Here is a 20,394-nt window from a genome sequence, read left to right as displayed (position 1 = left end):
CTGTGGTCAATCTGGGGGCACGCTGTGGTCAATCTGGGGGCACGCTGTGGTCAATCTGGGGGCACGCTGTGGTCAATCTGGGGGCACGCTGTGGTCAATCTGGGGGCACGCTGTGGTCAATCTGGGGGCACGCTGTGGTCAATCTGGGGGCACGCTGTGGTCAATCTGGGGGCACGCTGTGGTCAATCTGGGGGCACGCTGTGGTCAATCTGGGGGCACGCTGTGGTCAATCTGGGGGCACGCTGTGGTCAATCTGGGGGCACGCTGTGGTCAATCATGGGGAATGCTGTGGTCACTCTGTGGTCAATCTGGGGGCACGCTGTGGTCACTCTGGCATTGAAAGGTGGCACGCTGTGGTCAGTTTGCATTGAAAGGAGGCACGCTGTGGTCAGTCTGGCATTGAAAGGGGGCACACTGTGGTCACTTTGGCATTGAAAGGGGGCACACTGTGGTCACTCTGGCATTGAAAGGGGGCATGCTGTGGTCAATCTGGGGGCACGCTGTGGTCACTCTGGCATTGAAAGGTGGCACGCTGTGGTCAGTCTGCATTGAAAGGAGGCACGCTGTGGTCAGTCTGGCATTGAAAGGGGGCACGCTGTGGTCAGTCTGGCATTGAAAGGGGGCACACTGTGGTCACTTTGGCATTGAAAGGGGGCACACTGTGGTCATATATATATATATATATATATATAACAATAAATATTGTATTGTTTTTTGTGCACTACAAATAAATATGCGCATTGGAATTTGTTCATATTTTTTTTCAAAAGTAAAGTAATAAGTAGTGAAGTTACTTTTCAAATGAAGTAACTAGTAAAGTAATCTCATTACAATTTACAGAAGTAACTAGTAACTAGTTACATTTTTTGAGTAACTACCCCAACACTGGTCACCCTCTGCCTGTTTAGCATATCTGGTAAAATCATGTTTGAGCACAGATGACTGACCGTATGTGGTATAACCATGTCTATATTTTATTTACTTTCTGTTGTCTTTTTTTTTTATATATGTATAATGAACTTGTTTTATTAATTTTACAATTTGTCCGGAGTGTTGGCTGTATTTAAACCCCACAGAATTGGGACCACCATTTTCCTGTTCTATAGTTAAGCAGGGGGGCAGCTATCACTCACCCACCACACAACCATCCTCCCTGGTTTCTCCAGTTCTTGGTAATGTCACTGTTGTGCCATATTTGCTCCACTTGATGATTGTCTTCACTGTGTTCCATGGTACATTTAATTTAATTTTGTACCCTTCTCCTGACTAAAACCTTTTTAACAATGAGGTCCCTCTGATGTTTTGAAAGCTCTCTGCAGACCATGGCTTTTGCTGTAGGTTGTGATTAAGAAAATTTCAGGAAAGACCTACCAGAGCAGCTGAAATTTATTTGGAGTTAATTAGAGGCACTTTAAATGATGGCAAGTGTGTACTGACTCCTATTTAACATGCGTTTGAATGGGATTGCCTAAGGCTCCTTTCACACACTCCGTCCGTCCGACTCAGTTTTTCTCAGCGGGGGATCGAGCCGCCGATTTCCCCCCCCCCCCCCCCCCCCGCTGAGCAGGAGGATGACAGCTGTGTCTCCGCGCTGTGTGCGGAGACACAGCTGTCAGTTCCCCATGCATCTCTATGAGGGAAATCGGATGGGAACGGACTGTCGGTCCGTTCTCATCCGATCCCATCCGCTGGACGGATGGAAAATAGGGTTTCCATCTGTCCTGATTTGACGGATCGAATTGGGTGTCAGCGGATGTGTCTCCGCTGACATCCGATCCCCCATAGAGATGGATGGGGGGACTGTTCAGATCCACCAAAAAAACGGACAGGCGGATCTGAATGAAAGGCGCCTGTGTGAAAGGGGCCTAATTCTGAACACAGCTACATCCCCCCATATCAGAGGGTGTGCACACTTAATGCAAACCCCCCCCCCCCCCTAAATTATTTCAGTTTGTTTTTCAATTGAGTTGTACAGTTTTTATAGGTGACATTAAAAAGTGGAAAAGGTTATGAAATGATTTCTTTGTCATTTTTTTACATCACAAACCTGACATTATAACAGGGGTGTGTAGACTTGTATCCACTGTAGTTTTGACTCCCCTGTAGTTGAATTCTTGTTAGGTTTTTGTTGTCTAAAATTTAGCTTTACTCCATAGACTTTCATTGGGGTGTATTCATTTTTGCAACCTGGTTTTGAATGAGTTTGTTATGAAAAATAAATGTTTGTGTTTGCAAATACACAAATCTTGGTTGCAATCAATGGCCCGTAATTGTGGGAGTATTTTTGTAGTATAGTGTCCCATAGAAAATGTTGTTTCTGAAAAGAAAGTAAAGATCTTCTGACAAATCTGTTGGGGTGTACTCATTTATGTTGAGCACGGTATGTGGATGACAGAATCCCAGAACACTTTCCATAGAATTGCAAAATAATTGTGTGCTTTCCATGCAGGGAATGACCAGAATTCTCCTCACCAGAGTTCCCTTCTTCAAAGAGATCATTGTCAGTTCATTTGCGTGTGACTCATGTAGTTGGACCAACACAGAGATCCAGTCTGCCGGACGGATCCAAGAACAAGGAGTTCGATATTCACTCAAAGTTCGAAACAAGAAGGTAAGGATCTGTGTCTGGTGACTAGACAAAACATGATCCTGAAACTTACAGGACACTTTAAATCTGAAGGCTGAATTATCATTACTGAACATGTCCTAACTCTTTGATATCTGCGTATTTGTTTAAGGTCAGAACATAGTTGTACATCGTTACATAGGTGTTCGTTTATGAAACCAAGATGAGCAGGGATCCTGATGATCGCAGTTCATCTTAGATAATTATTGGTTTATTAAACAGAGCTGATCGGTGGAGAAACAAGTTCTCCGCTGATCATATCTCCACACATGGAAAATCTGTCATTGACTGGCACAGAAACGGCCAGTTTATGAAGCTGCGATCTCCGCACTTCACTGGCAATCTGCGCTGGAATTCACACTCCCAGATTCACCAGCTCAGAGGTGGAGAATCTGGGAGAGGAAACAGAATCCCAGAAAACTGAGGGGGAGGAAGGAAGATTTGACTTCCCTCTTCCTGGATCAGACCTCCCCAAGACAGTAAACATGTCCCTCTGCTATATTTGTGTGTGTGTGTGTGTATATATGTATATATATATATATGTGTGTGTGTGTGTGTGTATATGTGTGTGTGTGTGTATATATATATATATATATATATATATATATATATATATATATATATATATATATATATATATATATATATATATATATATATAAAACATTATTTTTTTTATTTTATCTTTTCATTTGACAACACTGAAGAAATTACACTTTGCTACAATGTAAAGTAGTGTACAGCTTGTATAACAGTGTAAATTTTTCTGTCCCCTCAAAATAATTCCACACGCAGCCATTAAACTGCTGGCAACAAAAGTGAGTACACTCCCACGTGACAATGTCCAAATTGGGCCCAAAGTGTCAATATTTTGTGTGGCCACCATTGTTTTCCAGCACTGCCTTAACCCTCTTGGGCATGGAGTTCAGCAGAGCTTCACAGGTTTCCACTGGAGTCCTTTTCCACTCCTCCATGATGACATCACGGAGTTGTTGGAGTTGCGCTCCTCCATCTTCAGTTTGAGGATGCTCAATAGGGTTTAGGTCTGGAGACATGCTTGGCCAGTCCATCACCTTCTTCAGCAAGGCAGTGGTCATCTTGGAGGTGTGTTTGAAGTCATTATGTTGGAATACTGCCCTGCGGCCCAGTCTCTGAAGGGAGGGGATCATGCTTTGCTTCAGTATGTCACAGTACATGTTGGCATTCATTGTTCCCTCAATGAACTGTAGCTCCCCAGTGCCGTCAGCACTCGTGCAACCTTGGACCATGACACTCCCACCGCCATGCTTGACTGTCAGCAAGACACACTTGTCATTGTACTCCTCACCTTGTTGCCACCACACACGCTTGACACCATCTGAACCAACTAAGTTTATCTTGGTCTCATCAGACCACAGGACATGGTTCCAGTAATTCATGTCCTTAGTCTGCTTGTCTTCAGCAAATGGTTTATGGGCTTTCTTGTGCATCATCTTTAGAAGAGGCTTCCTTCTGGGATGACAGCCATGCAGACCAATTTGATGCAGTGTACGGCGTATGGTCAGAGCACAGTCTTATAGCCTAGGCCATCTTTATGTAGAGCAACAATTCTTTTTTTTCAGATCCTTTAGGGAGTTCTTCGCCATGAGGTGCCATGTTGAACTTCCAGTGACCAATATGAGAGAATAAGAGCAATAACACCAAATTTACCACACATGCTCCCCATTCACACATGAGACCTTGTAACACTAACGACTTTCATGACACCGGGGAGGGAAAATTATTGATTTGGATCCAATTTGGACATCTTCACTTAGGGTTGTACTTTTGTTCCCAGCGGTTTAGACATTAATGGCTGTGTGTTAAATTACTTTGAAGGGACAGCAAATTTACACTGTTATACAAGCTGTACACTCACTACTTTACATTGTAGCAAAGTGTCATTTCTTCAGTGTTGTAACATAAAAAGAAATATTTACAAAAATTTTAGGGGTGTACTCACTTTTGTGAGATACTGTGATAGAGATATATAGAAATAGTCAGGTTCATCAGATGGGCAACGATGACAACCCCAAAACGGAAATGGTTTTACAGGTGGAGGGCAAATACATTTTTTTCCCCCTAATCGTCTTTCAGGACAACCACCTCTGAGAGACCTTGGCTCCCTCCCTTCACAGGAAACACTGCTTTAGCTTCAAGATTTAAGCCCCTCTGGACCCTCAGTTTTGGTGTTTCCTCTGGTGGGGAGACATTGCTGGGAACCAAGGCTAATCAGCCGGGGAGGTTGAAGCCAGTTTTCACTGTGGGTAGAAGCAGAGGTCTCTTTCTTGGTGGAACCCTGGTACCTGCAAATCCTCCGCTTAGCCACCCCAGCTTCTGAGGGTGGGGAAAAATTTCAGGGGTCCGCTCTTTCTGTCCAGGGGGCATTGACAGAGGTGCATCATTCCTCTCCGCTTTGTGTGGCCAGTGATGGAGCTCGAGGCTGGGCCGGAGGGCATGGTGATATCACGTCCGGTGGGGGGTGTGCACTTCCGCTAGGGCCGCGGCCTATGGGAGAGGGCCAGGCACTAGCTGGTGTGTGCCTGTAACCCTGGAGGGATCAGCGAGTGGCTAAGAAAGGTGGGACCCCTGCGATCCTCAGCTGTCCAAGGCAGAGGTGGCTCGGACTGCTTCTGGCAATGCCAGCACCAGTCACTCAAAGGTAAGAGGAACCCTAAGGTGGGTGTTCCCTTTCCAAATTATCCGATAGCTCCACGGGTGTGAACCCCTCTTGGTGGCCGGAGGGTTGAGAGGTGATACTCTTACCCTGCTGGTGGTTGGTTCTAGGAGCACTCCCGGTGACACTCTACGTAGGAGCAGGCCAGGGGACAGGCACTCATGGCCCTCTCGAGGGAACAATCCTTTGTGCAGTGACCTGGCGATATCAGTTAAGGCTAGGCACTGTGGGGTGTGTCTGTAATCCCAATTCTTTGGGAAGCTGAGGCTGTTGGATCACTTGAGGTTGGGAGTTCTGGTTTGCACTGAGCCATGTTGCTTGGGTGTCTATACTAAGTTTGGCATCAATATGATGCCTCTTGGTGAGCCTGGGATCCCCAGGTTTTCTTCAGGAAGGATGAACCTGGCCCAGGTTGGAAACAGCAGGTCAAAATCCCCGTACTGAACAGTAGTAGGATTGCACCTGTGGATGGCTAGTATAGAGCAGCCTGGACCATACAGTGAGACACTGGTGTTAAAAAGAGCTTTCTAGCACCTTTCAGCCATTTTAAAACCCTGTTTGCTGGTTTTCAGTTACCGCAGCCCCAGACTAGCCCTCCACCAGCGCAGCAGAGTGTTGCATCAGTCCCGTCGGCCTCCTCTTTGAACTATCCTCCTTCACCACCACACCCCTCCCTGCCCCCCCCCCCCCCGCATTTTTACCAAGGTCATGGCGTTGGGACTCTGAGGCATTTTAATAATCACTTACCTGGACGATCTGCTCCTATTTGTCTCAAGAAAAGATCAAAAAGTGAACAAAGCAATCATCCAATCTTGATAAGGCAGGTCATGGCAGCATTGGGCCTGTTGTCTGCCACGATTCCTGCGGTATAGTGAACGGGTCTCCACTTCCGTCCCTTGCAGCTCTGAGGGTCCAGACGGAAGGAATCCTCGGGTGGGCCGTGACCAGCGCTCTCTCCCTCTCTGCGGTGCATTTGAAGGGGGAGTTGAACCAAGTGGCCTATTTTCGTAGCAGGAGGAAATTATTTGGCCAGCTTTGTTCTAATTCTAATAATTTTTTCAATAAAGCCTTTCTATCATTACCTGTGTGTCCCCTTGTGACAGTCTTAGAGTTCTGGTCTCCCCCCTCTTTTTGTACAACTTTGTTCCAATTCTGTGGGTGAACAGGAACGTAATTCTCATACTCATAAGTTGGATGTTAAAAGGTGTGTCTTACAGTATTTAGATACCAAAAAAGAATTTAGGAAGTCTGATTTTCTTTTCTGTTTTGTTTTTAGGGGCTAGAAAAGGGGTTTAAAGGCCTCTAAACGTTCAATAGCAAGATGGCTTGAATCGGCTATTAGTCAAGCCTACACAGTGAGAGGAAGGTCCTGGAGGGGATCAAGGCCCATTCCATCAGGGCTATGGTAACTTTTCAGGCGAAGAGGGCTGAGGTTACGCCAGAGCAGATATGTCAGGCAGCAAATTGGTCCAGTCTTAGCAGATAACAGGTTCATCCTGTAGTGTCTGACAAAGGTGCTAAGGATCAGGCCTTTGGGAGAAAGGACCTGCAAGCGGTGGGCCCAGCCTAAGGTTAAGTGCTCGTTTATCCTCAGAGGTGGCTGTCCTGAAGGACGATTAGGGAAAATCCGAGTTGCATTTACCGGTAACATCTTTTCCAGGAGTCTCAGGACAGCATCGGTACCCACCCGAAAAATGTGTTTACAAGAAGTCCTTGGTAGGGGAACAGTCGGGGGGGATTAAAGTTTTGTGTGACGTGTTCTTGTGTCTTCCCAGCTGGCTGGAGGTACTTTTGAAAGACCGAAGGTCCAGTGGGGCAGGAGGGGCTTAAATCTTGTAGCTAAGGCAGTGTTTCCTGTGAAGGGAGGAGCCAAGGTCTCTCAGAGGTGGCTGTCTTGAGACTCCTGGAAAATAACCTTACCGGTAAGTGTAACTCTGATTGTTTTTCACGAGTTTTGCATTTGGCTGGGGACAGTGTTACTAATGGTAGCATGAGGCGATACCTGGACCCTATAGAGATTGCACAGGCAGTCCAACTCCTCCAGGATGGCACATCAATATGGGCCTTTACCAGAAGGTTTGCAGTGTCTCCCAGCACAGTCTCAAGAGCATGGAGGAGATTCCAGGAGACAGGCAGTTACTCTAGAAGAGCTGGACGGTGCCATAGAAGGTTCTTAACCCATCAGCAGGACCGGTATCTGCTCCTTTGTGAAAGGAGGAACAGGATGAGCACTGCCAGAGTCCTACAAAGTGACCTCTAGCAGGTCACTGGTGTCAATGTCTCTGACCAAACAATCAGAAACCGACTTCATGAGACTGGCCTGTGGGTACGACGTCCTCTAGTGGGCCCTGTGCTCACTGCCTGGCGCAGTGGAGCTCGATTAACATTTGCCATTGAACACCAGAATTGGCAGGTCTGCCACTGGCACCCTGTGCTTCTCACAGATGAGAGCAGGTTTACCCTGAGCACATAGGACAGAAGTGAAAGGGTCTGGAGAAACCATGGAGAATGTTATGCTGCCTGTAACCTCGTTCAGCATGACCGGTAAGTGATGATAAGATTTGTAAGATTATGCAGCCAGTTCCTGGAGAATGAAGGCATTGATACCATTGAATGGCCCCTGTGCTTTACTGACCTAAATCCAATAGAACATCTCTGGGACATTGTTTCGGTCCATCCAACAATGTCAGGTTGCACCTCAGTCTGTTTTGGAGCTCAGTGATTCCCTGGTCAAGATCTGGAAGGAAATACCCTAGGACACCATCCATCTCATTAGGAGCATGCCCCGATTTTGTCAGGCATGCATACAAGCATGCGGGGGGCATTCAAACTACTAAGTACCATTTTTTGAGCTGCTGCAATAAAAGGTCATTGCAGTCTGCTGCAACTTCTTTTTTTTTTTTTTTTTTTTTTTTTTTCACTTTTTTTCCAGAGATTGGATCACTATATAAAAATACATGCCTAAAATGAAAATGTAAAAATACAAAAATAAATAGTACAAGACTAAAAGTGAATCCCATGACTGGACATCACTTACCGAAGTATGTGTCTCTCCCAGGAAAGACAGTCTGCAGCTTCTTACTCTGTCCATGTTGTACTAGTCAGGGCAGTAAGTGGGGCTATTGGGAGGATTGAGAGGATGTCTGCAAAAAAATAAATAAATAAATAAAAAAAAAAAAATTAAAAAAATATATATATATATAACCATCAAGGGAGGTTAATGGAGTCACTGGAGCATATTTCACCACCTGATCACCTTTTAGAGGCTGTCGGGCCCTGCGGGTCCCAAAAACTGACTGCACTGACAGCAGTCCTGGATTCCTTGGTGTCCACGGTAGATTTGGTCCTGGGAATATGGGCTAACAAAAAGCGCCTTCATCTGCTTCCTCTGTCTTATACCACTTAAGGCCTGGGCCTATTTTTGACACCTGGTGTTTACAAGCTAAACATTTTTTTGCTAGAAAACTACTTGGAACCCCCAAACGTTTTGTGTGTGTGTGTGTATATGTATATATATATATATATATACACACACACACACACACACACACACACACACACACACACACACACACACACACACACCGTTTGGGGGTTCCAAGTAGTTTTCTAGCAAAAAAATGTTTAGCTTGTAAACACCATGTGTCAAAAATAGGCCCAGGCCTTAAGTGGTATGAGACAGAGGAAGCAGATGAAGGTGCTTTTTGTTAGCCCATATTCCCAGGACCAAATCTACCGTGGACTCCAGGACTGCTGTCAGTGCAGTCAGTTTTTGGGACCCGCAGGGCCCGACAGCCTCTGAAAGGTGATCAGGTGGTGAAATATGCTCCAGTGACTCCATTAACATCCCTTGATGGTTATATATATATATATATATATATATATATTTTAGCAGAGAATAAAATGGGAGATCATGGCCTCCTTTCTTGGCACGCTGGGTGTTGGCCGTACCCCAGTGTGTAATGTACGGAGGTAGAGCATTCCCGGTGCTATGTCTTCGGTGCCAGCTTTTCCCATAAGCTGGTTCTATCCTCAATCACTGGGACAAGTTAAAAAAAAAAAAAAAAAAATGGAGATCGTTGCAATATTTTTTATCATATCGTATTTGCGCAGCGGTAGTCCAAACGCAATTTTCTTGGGAAAAAATTCACTTTTTTATTAAAAAAATAAGAAAACAGTAAAAGTTAGCCCAATTTTTTTCCATAACGTGAAAGATAATGTTACGCTGAGTAAATAGATACCCAACATTACATGCTTAAAAATTGTGTGCGGAATGGCGACAAACTTTGGTACTTAAAAAAAAATCCCCATAGGTGACAAGTTAAACATTTCTACAGGTTACCAGCTTAGAGTTACAGAGGAGTTCTAGAGCCCAAATTATTGCTCTCGCTTGAACGATCGTGGCAATACCTCACATGTGTGGTTTGAACACCGTTTACGTATGTGGGCGTGGCTTCCTTATGTGTTCGCTTCTGTGCGCAAGCTAACTATTTGTCCGCCTGCCATTTAAAAAAAAAAAGACGGGGGGGGGGGGGGGATCTCTGCTATAACCCCGGTGTTTATAGGCGTTAGGCAGTCGGTAAGTAGTTAAAGATGGAGGATGCGACTAACGCAGCATCAGAGGCACAGGTCCCCTTTTGGCACCTACAGGTCGTCCAAAGCGGCGAAAGTGTTCCTCTTTTCCGCCATTCTTTGACAATAATGGCACAAAACAGTGGGAGTGCCAGAAATGCATCTTTGCAATCCCTAAGCGTTTTGCAATGCGGTAACCCTATGAGGATTCCCTGCTTAAAAAATGGACGGTTCCTCCTGTAGTGGACTCCCCAGTTTCCAGGTTGAATAAAACCACCGTAATCCTGGTTGAAGAGTCCCCAGTCTTCTCAGATCCGGCTGATAGGAAGTCAGAGGCCTTGACCCGCCATATGTTCACTGTGGCACTTAGGCTGGTATTTACTAATGCCCTGCTGTCGCAAGCTATGACAGAGTGGGTAAAACTTTTACACTGGGACCTGAAGTGGGGTGGAGAACAGCTTCCCCCCCCTGCCTTTGCGGAGCTAGCGGATCAGTTGGTCCAAGGGCTACAGTTTGTCTGCGACACCTCTTTGGATGCGGCTCCCTTGATTTTTAGACTGTCTCAGTGGTGGTCCTGCAGCACATTATCTGGCTAGAATGCTAGTCTGCGGACCAGGCTTCTAAGAAGGCCTTATAAAATTTTCCATTTTTGGAGGATCGCCTGTTTGGAGCTTCCTTGGATGACCTCATCAAAGGCCTCACAGGTGGAAAGAGTACTCTGCCTCAGGCTTCTAAGGGTAAGGAGTCCCGTCGCAGATGGGGGCCTTTCTTTTCGGTCAAAAGAGGCCTTTTCATCCCTCAGGGTCTCAGGACAAGGGATCAAAGCCCTTCAGAGCCTCTGCCGGGGGTTCTAAGAGGACTTGGTCTGGCAAGCCACGAGTGGGTTCTGGTTTTTACTCCTGTTTACAGTTCTCAGGAAGGAAGGTAAGGTGTGTCGAATTCTGGACTTCATGGCGCTAAAACTGCTTTGTGCGGGTACAGACGTTCTGAATGGAATCCATTCACATGGTGGTGGTGTCCCTACATCAGGGGGATTTCCTCGCTTTCAACATCAGGGAAGCCTACCTACACATCCCATTATGTCAGCCACCAGCGCTTCCTCCACTTTGCCGTGGGCGAGGAACATTTTTTATTTTGTGGTGTTACCCTTTCGTCTCGCCTCTGCTCCTTGGGCCTTCACAAAAGTATTGGCCCCGGTGCTAGCATTGCTGCATCAGCGGGGGATAGCGGTACTGGGGTACCTGGACGATCTGCTTTTGCGAGCATAGTCTTCGACTGCTCTGTTGGACAATTTGGAGATTACTCTGTGAACTCTGAGGGACTTTGGTTGGATTCTGAATCTTCAGAAGTTTTCTCTTGTTCCGTCCACAAGCCTGAACTATCTGGGTTTGACTCTGGACTCGGCCTCAACCAGAGTGTTTCTTCCTCTGGAAAAACTTTAGAAATTGCAGGAGGCAATTCAGCTTCTGCTGTCCAGCAGACGGTCATCTCTACGGTCTTGCATGTACTGGGCCTAATGGTGTCTACCTTCGAGGCGGTTCAGTTTGCACAGTTCCACATGAGATTCTGGTGAAATGGAACAAGAATCCTCTGTCTCTAGACAATCGGATCCTGTTTAGCTGGAGTACGAAGGGGTCCCTGGTTTGGTGGCTACGTTCTTCATCAGGGCAATTTTGTTTCTTCCCCTGTACTGGACAGCCATCACCACGGATGCCAGCCTGTCCGGGTGGGGAGGCATCCTCGGCACAGAGTGAGCTCAGGGTCTGGAGTCCAGGCTACCGATCAATTTACTGGAACTCGGAGCGATCAGACTCTGGATCATTGGACATCATCTCCAGGTGTCTGATACAAATTCAATCGGACAAGGCCATGGCCTATGTCCATCACAAAGGGGGCATGAGAAATGTCCTGGCGGCTCGGTAAGTAGCCGACATTCTAAGGTGGGCAGGACGATTTGTTCCAGCTCTCTGCTGTGCACATTCCGGGGGGGGGGGGGGGGGGGATTGGCAGGCGGACTATCTCAGTCGACAGCCGTTGGATCAGGGAGAATGGTCACTTTATCCAGAGGGGTTTCATCAGTTCTGTCTGGTGGGGTACTCCTGAGGTGGATCTGTTGACCTCTCCTCAACCGGAAAATGCAGAGCTTGGTGGCACGGTCTGGGGATCCTCTAGCCAATGCCACAGACTCATTAGTGGATCCTTGAAGTCGGTATCGTCTGATTTATGCTTTTCCGCCTCTCGAGCTTCTGCTGAGACTCCTGTGCCGGACCGAGGTAGAAGGAATTCTGGTCATCCTAGTGGCTCCAGACTGGCCTTGCCGGTTTTGTTACACCGATCTGGTCCGACTGGTCGCCGATGCTCATTGGAGGCTTCCTCTCAAGATCTGTTGTCGCAAGGGTCAATCTTCCATCTTGCTTCACAGTCGCTGGCTTTGGTGGCTTGGCTGTTGAAAGCCAGGTGCTGAAGGATGGAGGTTTCTGAGTCAGTGATTCCTACACTGTTAAAAGCTAGAAAATCTACTTCTAGGAAGATTTACCATCGTACTTGGAAGACGTATATTGGGTGGTGTGAATCCCTCAGGGTTCACCCTTGCTCCTTTTCGGTGACTTGGATCTTGGCTGCCTTGGTGGTTTCCTTTGAACGTCTGTTAGCCGCACTCCTTGGTGCATACCTTTTTTTTCTCCAGGGAGTAAGACACTTGGTTCCTCCAGTGTGGTCTCCATTGCAGCCATGGGACCTCAATTTGGTGTTTATCAGTTCTCCAAAGAAGCCTCCTTTTTTGAAAACATTTGGGAGGTTCCCTTGCTTACATTGTCCCATAAGGTGGCCTTTTTGGTGGCTATTACTTCTACGCGCAGGGTGTCAGAGCTGGCAGCGCTGTCTTGTCGTTTTTTTGCCTTATCTGGTGGTTCACAGGGTGAAGGTGGTTCTTCGTCCATGTCCGTCATTCCTTCCAAAGTTCGTCTCTGATTTTCATTTGAATGAAGACATCGTGTTGCCCTCCCTGTGTCCCAGGCCTAACCATACTAAGGAATTTGCCTTGCATTCCCTGGATGTGGTTCGGGCAATAAGTGTGTACCTGGCAGCTACTGGGTCTTTTAGAAAGTCAGACTCGCTATGTGTCCTCACGAATGGACCTCGCAAAGGGTTGGCTACTTCTGCTGTGATCCTTTCCAGATGGATCAGACTGTGATTGAAGCTTATTCCATTAAGGGTCAGGTTCCTCCTTTCCCTGTTAGGGCGCACTCAACTCTGGCGCTTAGTGCCTCCTGGGCCTTCAGTCATCAGGCGTCAGTGATGCAGGTTTGCAAGGCGGCAACCTGGTCATCTGTGCACGCTTTCACAAAGTTTTATTAGGTGGATGCTTTCTTCGTCTGCAAGGTTTTGCAGGCTGCTGTTTAGAGGATTTGGTCCTCTGAGGGTGTTTTTTTCTTTTTTTTTCAGATGAGCTCCAGTTTTTATGGTTGAGCTCCAGGTTACCTGGTTGGCTATGTTTAACCTAGAAGTATTTATTTCTTTCTTGCTATTCCCACCGTGTACGTTTCTTTTGTGTGTGTGTGTTTTGTGTGTTGTGTTATTTTTACTGGGGAAAAAACAAACGTTATACCTACCAGCTCTGTTGCAGTGGATTTGCACAGAGCAGCCTAGATCCTCCTCTTGGGTCCCTCTTCTGTGATCCTGGTTTCTCCCTCCTGTTCAGTGCTTGCTGTGGGGGGGGCACCCAAGCCGCATCGTAGCTCCCTGTGTCCATTCAGGGGGGCTAAGGGGCGCTGCTGCACACAGAAGGGTTTTTATCTTGATGCATAGAATGCATTAAGATAAAATGCCCTCTGACTTTACAACCCCTTTAAAGTCTGGATGACACACATGCTCCATTCAGATACTTTGGCAGCTCCTGGAAGACTTTAAGAGAGCCTTGCATTTCGCAGTAGATGCTTTAGAAGATTTCAAATGGCCGCTTTCAAGGGTGGGCGCCATGTCTGTCCTAATGAGAAGGATCCTATGGCTCAAGTGTTTGGCGGAACTTCTCTAACGGAAAGCAAACTGGGAGGCTGCCCTTTGAGGGTGAATGCTTGTATGGACCATCCTCGCATACCTTCATTCAGACGTGACTGGAGAAAAAGCTTGCTCTTACCCCTTTAAAAAGAAGGCAAAGGTGACCTATCAGAAACTGGTTTCAACTGGTTTCAACATGTGCAAAAATTCAGGATGAAGTCCACCTGGTGGTCGGTTGCCTTATCTGGGGGACTTTCTGGTATAGGTCACTTAACGCACGTCTCAATTATCTAGCTTTACCTACGGTTTCTGCTAGTCGCAGTGGAGGACTTCTCGGGGAGCAATCGGCTCATAAACTGACCTCAAATGTTCAGCAAACGGTACAAGTTCTGGAGGGGTTCAGCTGGGTGCTGTATCTTCAGAGGTTTACTTAGGTTCTGACACAGTGTCTTGTTTCTGTGGTGCCCAGCATTCATGTTCAGTGCTTTGGGACATCCCCAAGTAATCATGAATATTAAGTCTTCTGTGTCCTGTGATGTACGAATATCACATTTGGATTCTTGATTTACTTGTAAAATGCTTTTCTTGGAGTATATCACAGGACCCAGAGATCCCTTTTCTTCCTGTCTGTGGGGATAGTGGGGATTCCTGCCTTTTTGATTGGTGTCCATTCACCTGAGGTTGGTAGCATAACCCAAGCAGACATGAGTTTCAAGTTCTCGGTGTGCTGTGATGTACCGGTACTCCTATTCAGGGTCTGTGTGAGCCCATGAATGTCAAACAGAATTATTGGTTTGTCAGATTGACCTTTCTGCCATCCAACCATCATCTTACTATTGTGAGTGCACAGTACTGTATAGATCAGAGGCTTTAATGACAGCTTTAACAGACATACAAGACCAACATGTGTTGTGTGTGTCTGTATATTTGTTCATTGTGACTTCCACATTTTTATTTATTTTTTTTCCTCTCTCTGTACAGGATGTCAACCGTGAGGTAATAAAAACAGATTATGCAACAACTCGTATCCCTGAGATTGATTTTGAGATTCCAGCTTGTACACAGAAAGGAGGTATTTATATAGTCTGCTTGTATATTGTTCTAATATTAGGTCAAATATTATTACATCCATAATAGTCTTCATAGCATCTCTTGTCTGTACATTTTTCTCCTGGATGTGGATGTCCTTTGTGTTTGACTGCAGTTGAGTTTTGTTCACTCCCTTGCATCTCTCAGTACAATGTGGGCCTTTCTTGAGCCATGGAGAAGCACTTTTTGCGTTCTGGGATGAGGTTGGCATATAATAGACTGACCTGTGATCTTAGAAAACACTATTTAGGAAAAATGGAGAGCCTTGGTGCTCTCATTCCATCCATTTATAGATGTTGCTGCGTTTTTGACTTAATGCTCTGCTGACTTTAGGAAAATTCTGACAAAATTGTGTATGCTACCTTTGCTAACTTCTCCTAAAAATGCCACTTCCTTAGCAGTCATGCTGCTCAACTGGCTTCATTACTTTAAGAGTCTCTGACCTAGAACATTTTATGCAGAGGAGGACTTTGATTTGATTTTAGTAGCTGTGTTTTTATTTCAGGTCAGTGACTGTAGAAGTACTGAAGCCAGACAGGTAGTTGGCATTTTCAGAAGGTCAGCAAAGCAGCCCACTTTTGTCACGACCGGTCATCTTAAAGTTTATCATTCTGTTGTCTTACCAAGACCTGCTAAATCCTGGATGCCATGGTGACTGGCAAAGTCTGACAATTGAGGTGCCCTGACTTTACACTTCCCAACTCTGACATTTTTCCTTATCCAAGTTACTTAACACACCAGGAGCCATGCTGGTAAGCTGGACCTAGCCTCTTTTTACTTGCTGCTTCATATGACTTGCATCTTACATGACATAGTGCAGGGGTAGCTGGCTCCCTCCTCCCAACAATATTGGTAATTCGCTCTGATGATGGAAGGGATTCAAGTCAGGGATTTCCTAAACTTCTCATAATGATGGCTACGCCTGAGAAACCCTGTAATGCCAACAATCATGTATGTGTGTGTGTGTGTGTGTGTGTATGTATGTATGTATGTATGTATGTATGTATGTATGTATGTATGTGTGTGTGTGTGTATATGTATGTGTGTGTATATATATATATATATATAATTAGTGCGTGTTGGGGGGGGGGGGGGGATTGGATTGGAGAGAGAACTGTAAATGTGGATGCTCTGAAGGGGGAGAGGGGACTCGACATTAGATCAAGGTCACTTAACTTCTTCTAAAATCTAGTGCCTATATTTTGGAAAGCTGTATTTAGTCCTAGCTCACACATGTTCTGGTCTCTCTTAGCCCTTACAACAATTGAAGGAATCTTCGAAAGAACCATTGCGGGTTTACAGCAGGAGCAGCCTCTCCGCAGGGTAAGTCTGTGATATTTCTGACCGTTTTTAATGGATAAGATGCTCTGAAATAAGACCGTACTGCCACATCTAAATGATGGGTCACACCAGCAACCATTGATTGACATGGAAAACTGCTTGACCTCCAAAAAGATTTTACCCCCCCCCCCATTACCAGGTGCCTTTTTGCTATTCAGCACTGCTCTACTTTAACTGGCAATTGTACGGTCATGCAGCAATGCACCCAGAAACATTTTTATATCCTTCTTTTTTTTTCACACAAATATAGCTTTCTTTTGGTGGTATTTGATTACCACTGGGGTTTTAGTTTTGATTATAAAAGACTGTATTAAAAAAAAAAAAAAATTATCTAAAACATCTTCATAAATTTAGACCTAAATGTATTCTGCTACATGTCTCAAGTACTGGCAGTGATTAGAGCTGATCCTGCTGACACTATACATTACTATTGGGGTAAAGTTTGACTTGTATAGTTGACTGACCAGGATATGGGCCCAGACACACTATGCTAGTAATGCCGGTGATCAGGGACTGCTGCTAACACTGGCTGAGAGGGGCTCTATCGGACATCGCTAGTGACACTAATTTGTCGGCTATTATGTGAATCTTGGCATAAGGAAAAAAATGAATCCCTTTTAAATTGTATGTAGGTCTCCACACTGGTCTGTTGTGCTTCCATTGTGATGTTAATCTTGCTTGCTGCACTTTTGGTCAGAAAAAAAAAGTGCATTGAAAACAAGCAAAAACGCTCCCGTATTATGTTTTTGAGTCACGTGACATGACTTTTAAATACGAACCATGAGCACCGTAAAATCGCGTTCGTTTTTGGCATCTTTATTAGCCGCTATCGTTCAGCTGCCAAAATTTCGGGGCATCTCTAGTATTAATGGCACTGGCTGGCTGACCAGGAGGGCAATCAAAGGGTTAACAGTGTGTGCCCTGATTTTACTCGCCCACAGGTGGGCTTTTCTTCCTGATTTTCCGCTCTGTATACCTTGTAATAGTAAGTGAAATTGGGGAGAAAAAAGCTGCCAGATCTGGGTTGTGCTTTTTAACACACATCTGTACTGTGATTGGCCACAGTAAGCAGCAGGTTCCCAGCCAAAATCACTGGCTGTGAGCCTGCTGACAATCTCATGCTATGTCCAGTTACAGCACAAGAGGCAGGGACGCGCACGTCTGTAAACTGAGAAGTGCCCAGGGATGTCACCTGCCAGCAGAAATATCACTACTGGCTGATTGGCAAGTGGTGAAGAATTTATTAATAAAACTTTTTTTTTACTGTGGGGTTTTTTTTTTTTTCTTCTCTACCTTCAGCATGGCCTGGGCTAAGCCAGAGCGGGTCACGTTTCCTGCCATTGCTTTTTCAGGCTGTGCAAAGCAGGGTGGAGCTGTTAGTCAAGGATCTGATTCGCCCACCAACACCTTGACTGACAGTTTCAGTCCAATTTGCATGGTCTGGAGGGAGGGTCTGAAAAGCTAAGGTATGTCACAGGATATGACCATCACTGGTTACCCCCACCCCAGTCCGCATCATAGTGAGATTAGACTCCACCACACACACACAGTTTGGGGTTTCCTTGAATAGAAAAGAAGCATGTGCAGTGTGGTGGCAACAGTGCAGAGGTTCTAGGAGCTTGCATATCCTTGTCACCACCAGCAACAAACTATAGGTGACCAGCAGGTTACCCAAGCAACTTATTTAAAAATTGTAGCCCTAAACAAGGGCACAAAAGCATAGGGGTTTGTGTTTTTTTTTTTGGTAATCCTACTTTCCTAGGTGGATGCAGCATCGTCCCAATACTGCATCTGTCCCTTGCCAACTCGAAGACTGAAAACTGAGCGATCAAAAAACGCCACGCTTCCTGAGCAGAGTCTGTCAGTCACCGACTGTCTGCTCTGCCCCTCCACGCTCACTGGAGTGCAGAGCTGTGGAGGAGGCGGGAGCGGTTTGCTGAGGTGCCGACCTAGGTATGTGGTCGGATCCCGACAATATAGTCGATCTTTTTCGAGCCTGGACTAGCTCTGTGATATCAGCTGACAGCTTTTTTTTTATAGCAGAGACTAGAGAATAAAATGTTGTTGCAATATTTTGTCACACGCTATTTACGCAGAGGCCTTCCAGATGTAATTCTAAAAAAAAGAAACATACACTTTTATTGAATTAAAATGCACACGCTCATGGAATGGCAAACTGCAGTACTTTAAATTATCCATAGGTGACTCTTTAAAAGCCTTTGCAGGTTACCAATTTTAGATTTACAGAGGTCTGTTGCTAGAATTCTTGCTCGCTCTTGATGATTGTGGTGATACTTCACATGTGTGGTGCGATCCTTCCCCCTCCTCTTCCCAACCCCCCCCCCCCCCCTTTCCCCTTTGTTTACTGCCCGCATAGCATTGGAGCCCAAAGAGCCGGAACCCGAAGTTACGACCTGGTCGATTCTGACATCACACAGTGGGAGGAACAGCTTCAGTTCCCCTCACTGTGAGGCCAGACATGGATGCCACCGGTCGCATTGCTCCTGAGCTTCCTGACTGCTCGGAGAGCCTGGTAAACTTCACACTGGACCTCGTGCAACTTGGATTCTGTGCCTGCCCACTCTTCCTCCCAGACTTGGGGACCTCGATTTCCAAAATTTTCCAGTCTGTGATGATTTGGGGAGCCATGTAATCTGCTGGTGTCCAAAGTCGGCACAGCCCTCAACCAGGAAATTCTAGAGCACTTTATGCTTCTCTATGCTGACCAGATTTAGGGAGATGCTGATTTCATTTGCCAGCAGGACTTGCTGCCAAAAGTACCCAATACCTGGTTTAATGAGTTTGATTTGTTGATTGGCCAGCAAACTCGCCTGACCTAAACCCCATAGAGTATCTGTGGGGTATTGTCAAGAGGAAGAGGAGACCCCAGACCAACACTGCAGATGAGCTGAAGGTCACTTTCAAAGAAACCTGGGCTTCCATAACAGCTCAGCAGTGCCACAGGCTGATCACCTCCCTGCCACGCCACATTGATGCAGTAATTCATGCAAAAAGAGCCCTGACCAAGTATTGAGTGCGTACTATACTGTACATGGGCATACTTTTCAGTAAGCAAAGCCAACATTTCTGTATTAAAAATTTTTTTTTTTTTCTCTATCGTTCATTGACTTTCGCAGTCTCTGGTGCATATCAGTAGTGTTATACTGCCCCCTACAGGAGTAGGACACTAGGCAGAAAAAAAGTTCTGGCTACGCATATGGGCAGTCCCAGGGGGTATACCCTCTCTCTTCCTGCATAGGGTGTCAGTTTTAATCTGCCTAATTCCTTGTTGGGATCTCTGGTCCTGGCAAAGTTTTTTTTTTTTTTTTTTTTTCTAGATAATTATTTTTTAGTTGGCTTTTTGTCCAGATTTTTTTCCTGTGAGATCTACAAGCAACTATGCCGGATCTGGGCGACGGGCTGGATGTATAGATCCAGTGGTCACCCCAGCCAGCCAACGAGCGTGCAGACCTTAGCTCCATGCTGAGTCGGCCGCGGGATAGTCACACTGGACAGGGACTGGCACCGCGAGTTAAACATCTCACCAGGCCGCATACGGTCTAGGCCAGAGTTGCAGCGTTTCTTTTTGGCCAACAGCCCCCCACTTCGGCAGAGAGTGGTTCTGTCAGGAGATGGTGCCCGCCTGTTCTGGTATGGTAAATGTTCCCCCCTCTTCCCCTGGTGGATTTTGGGGTGGACGCGGACCCTTCTGGGATGACGATCGGACCCTCACATTCCTGGTTTCCCCTCTGTCCTGTCACACACCCCTTCTACCTGCCTCCCCCTCCTCACACTGGGGGCTATTGGGCCTACCCCGGGGGGCTGGGACCACGCTTCGGACCGGATGTGGGGACGGGGGGTTTACGCCACCGGGGCCAGACGAACGATCGTTTGGGGGGGTCTCTACCTGTTCCTTCAGGGCCCACCTGCTGCTCAATCCCCTTTTTGGAGTCTGGGGGGTCCTGAGCTGCTCTGCAGGGCTGTCATTTTCTTGTAGCCTCATGTGCTGAGGAGATCTTGGTACACCCGGCACGGCCATTTTGCGGTGGTTCTCTCTATAGGAATTCAGAATTGG

General features: G+C 46.2%; 1 protein-coding gene across 1 annotated transcript in view; it reads left to right on the top strand.

Annotated features, from left to right (window-relative positions):
• The window catches only part of ZPR1 (ZPR1 zinc finger), a gene marked incomplete at its 3' end in the record, with an annotated part of 83,353 nt that overhangs the window by 8,651 nt on the left and 54,308 nt on the right, over positions 1-20,394 (top strand). The window contains 3 exon segments of the mRNA XM_082273975.1: positions 2,450-2,611; positions 14,871-14,961; positions 16,231-16,301. Of these exon segments, the coding sequence (XP_082130101.1) occupies positions 2,450-2,611; positions 14,871-14,961; positions 16,231-16,301 (324 nt within the window).

This window comes from Pelophylax lessonae (genome assembly GCF_965119305.1).
Source record: "Pelophylax lessonae genome assembly, chromosome: 12".
NCBI classification, from domain to species: domain Eukaryota; kingdom Metazoa; phylum Chordata; class Amphibia; order Anura; family Ranidae; genus Pelophylax; species Pelophylax lessonae.
This window is presented reverse-complemented; position numbering and strand designations above follow the sequence as displayed.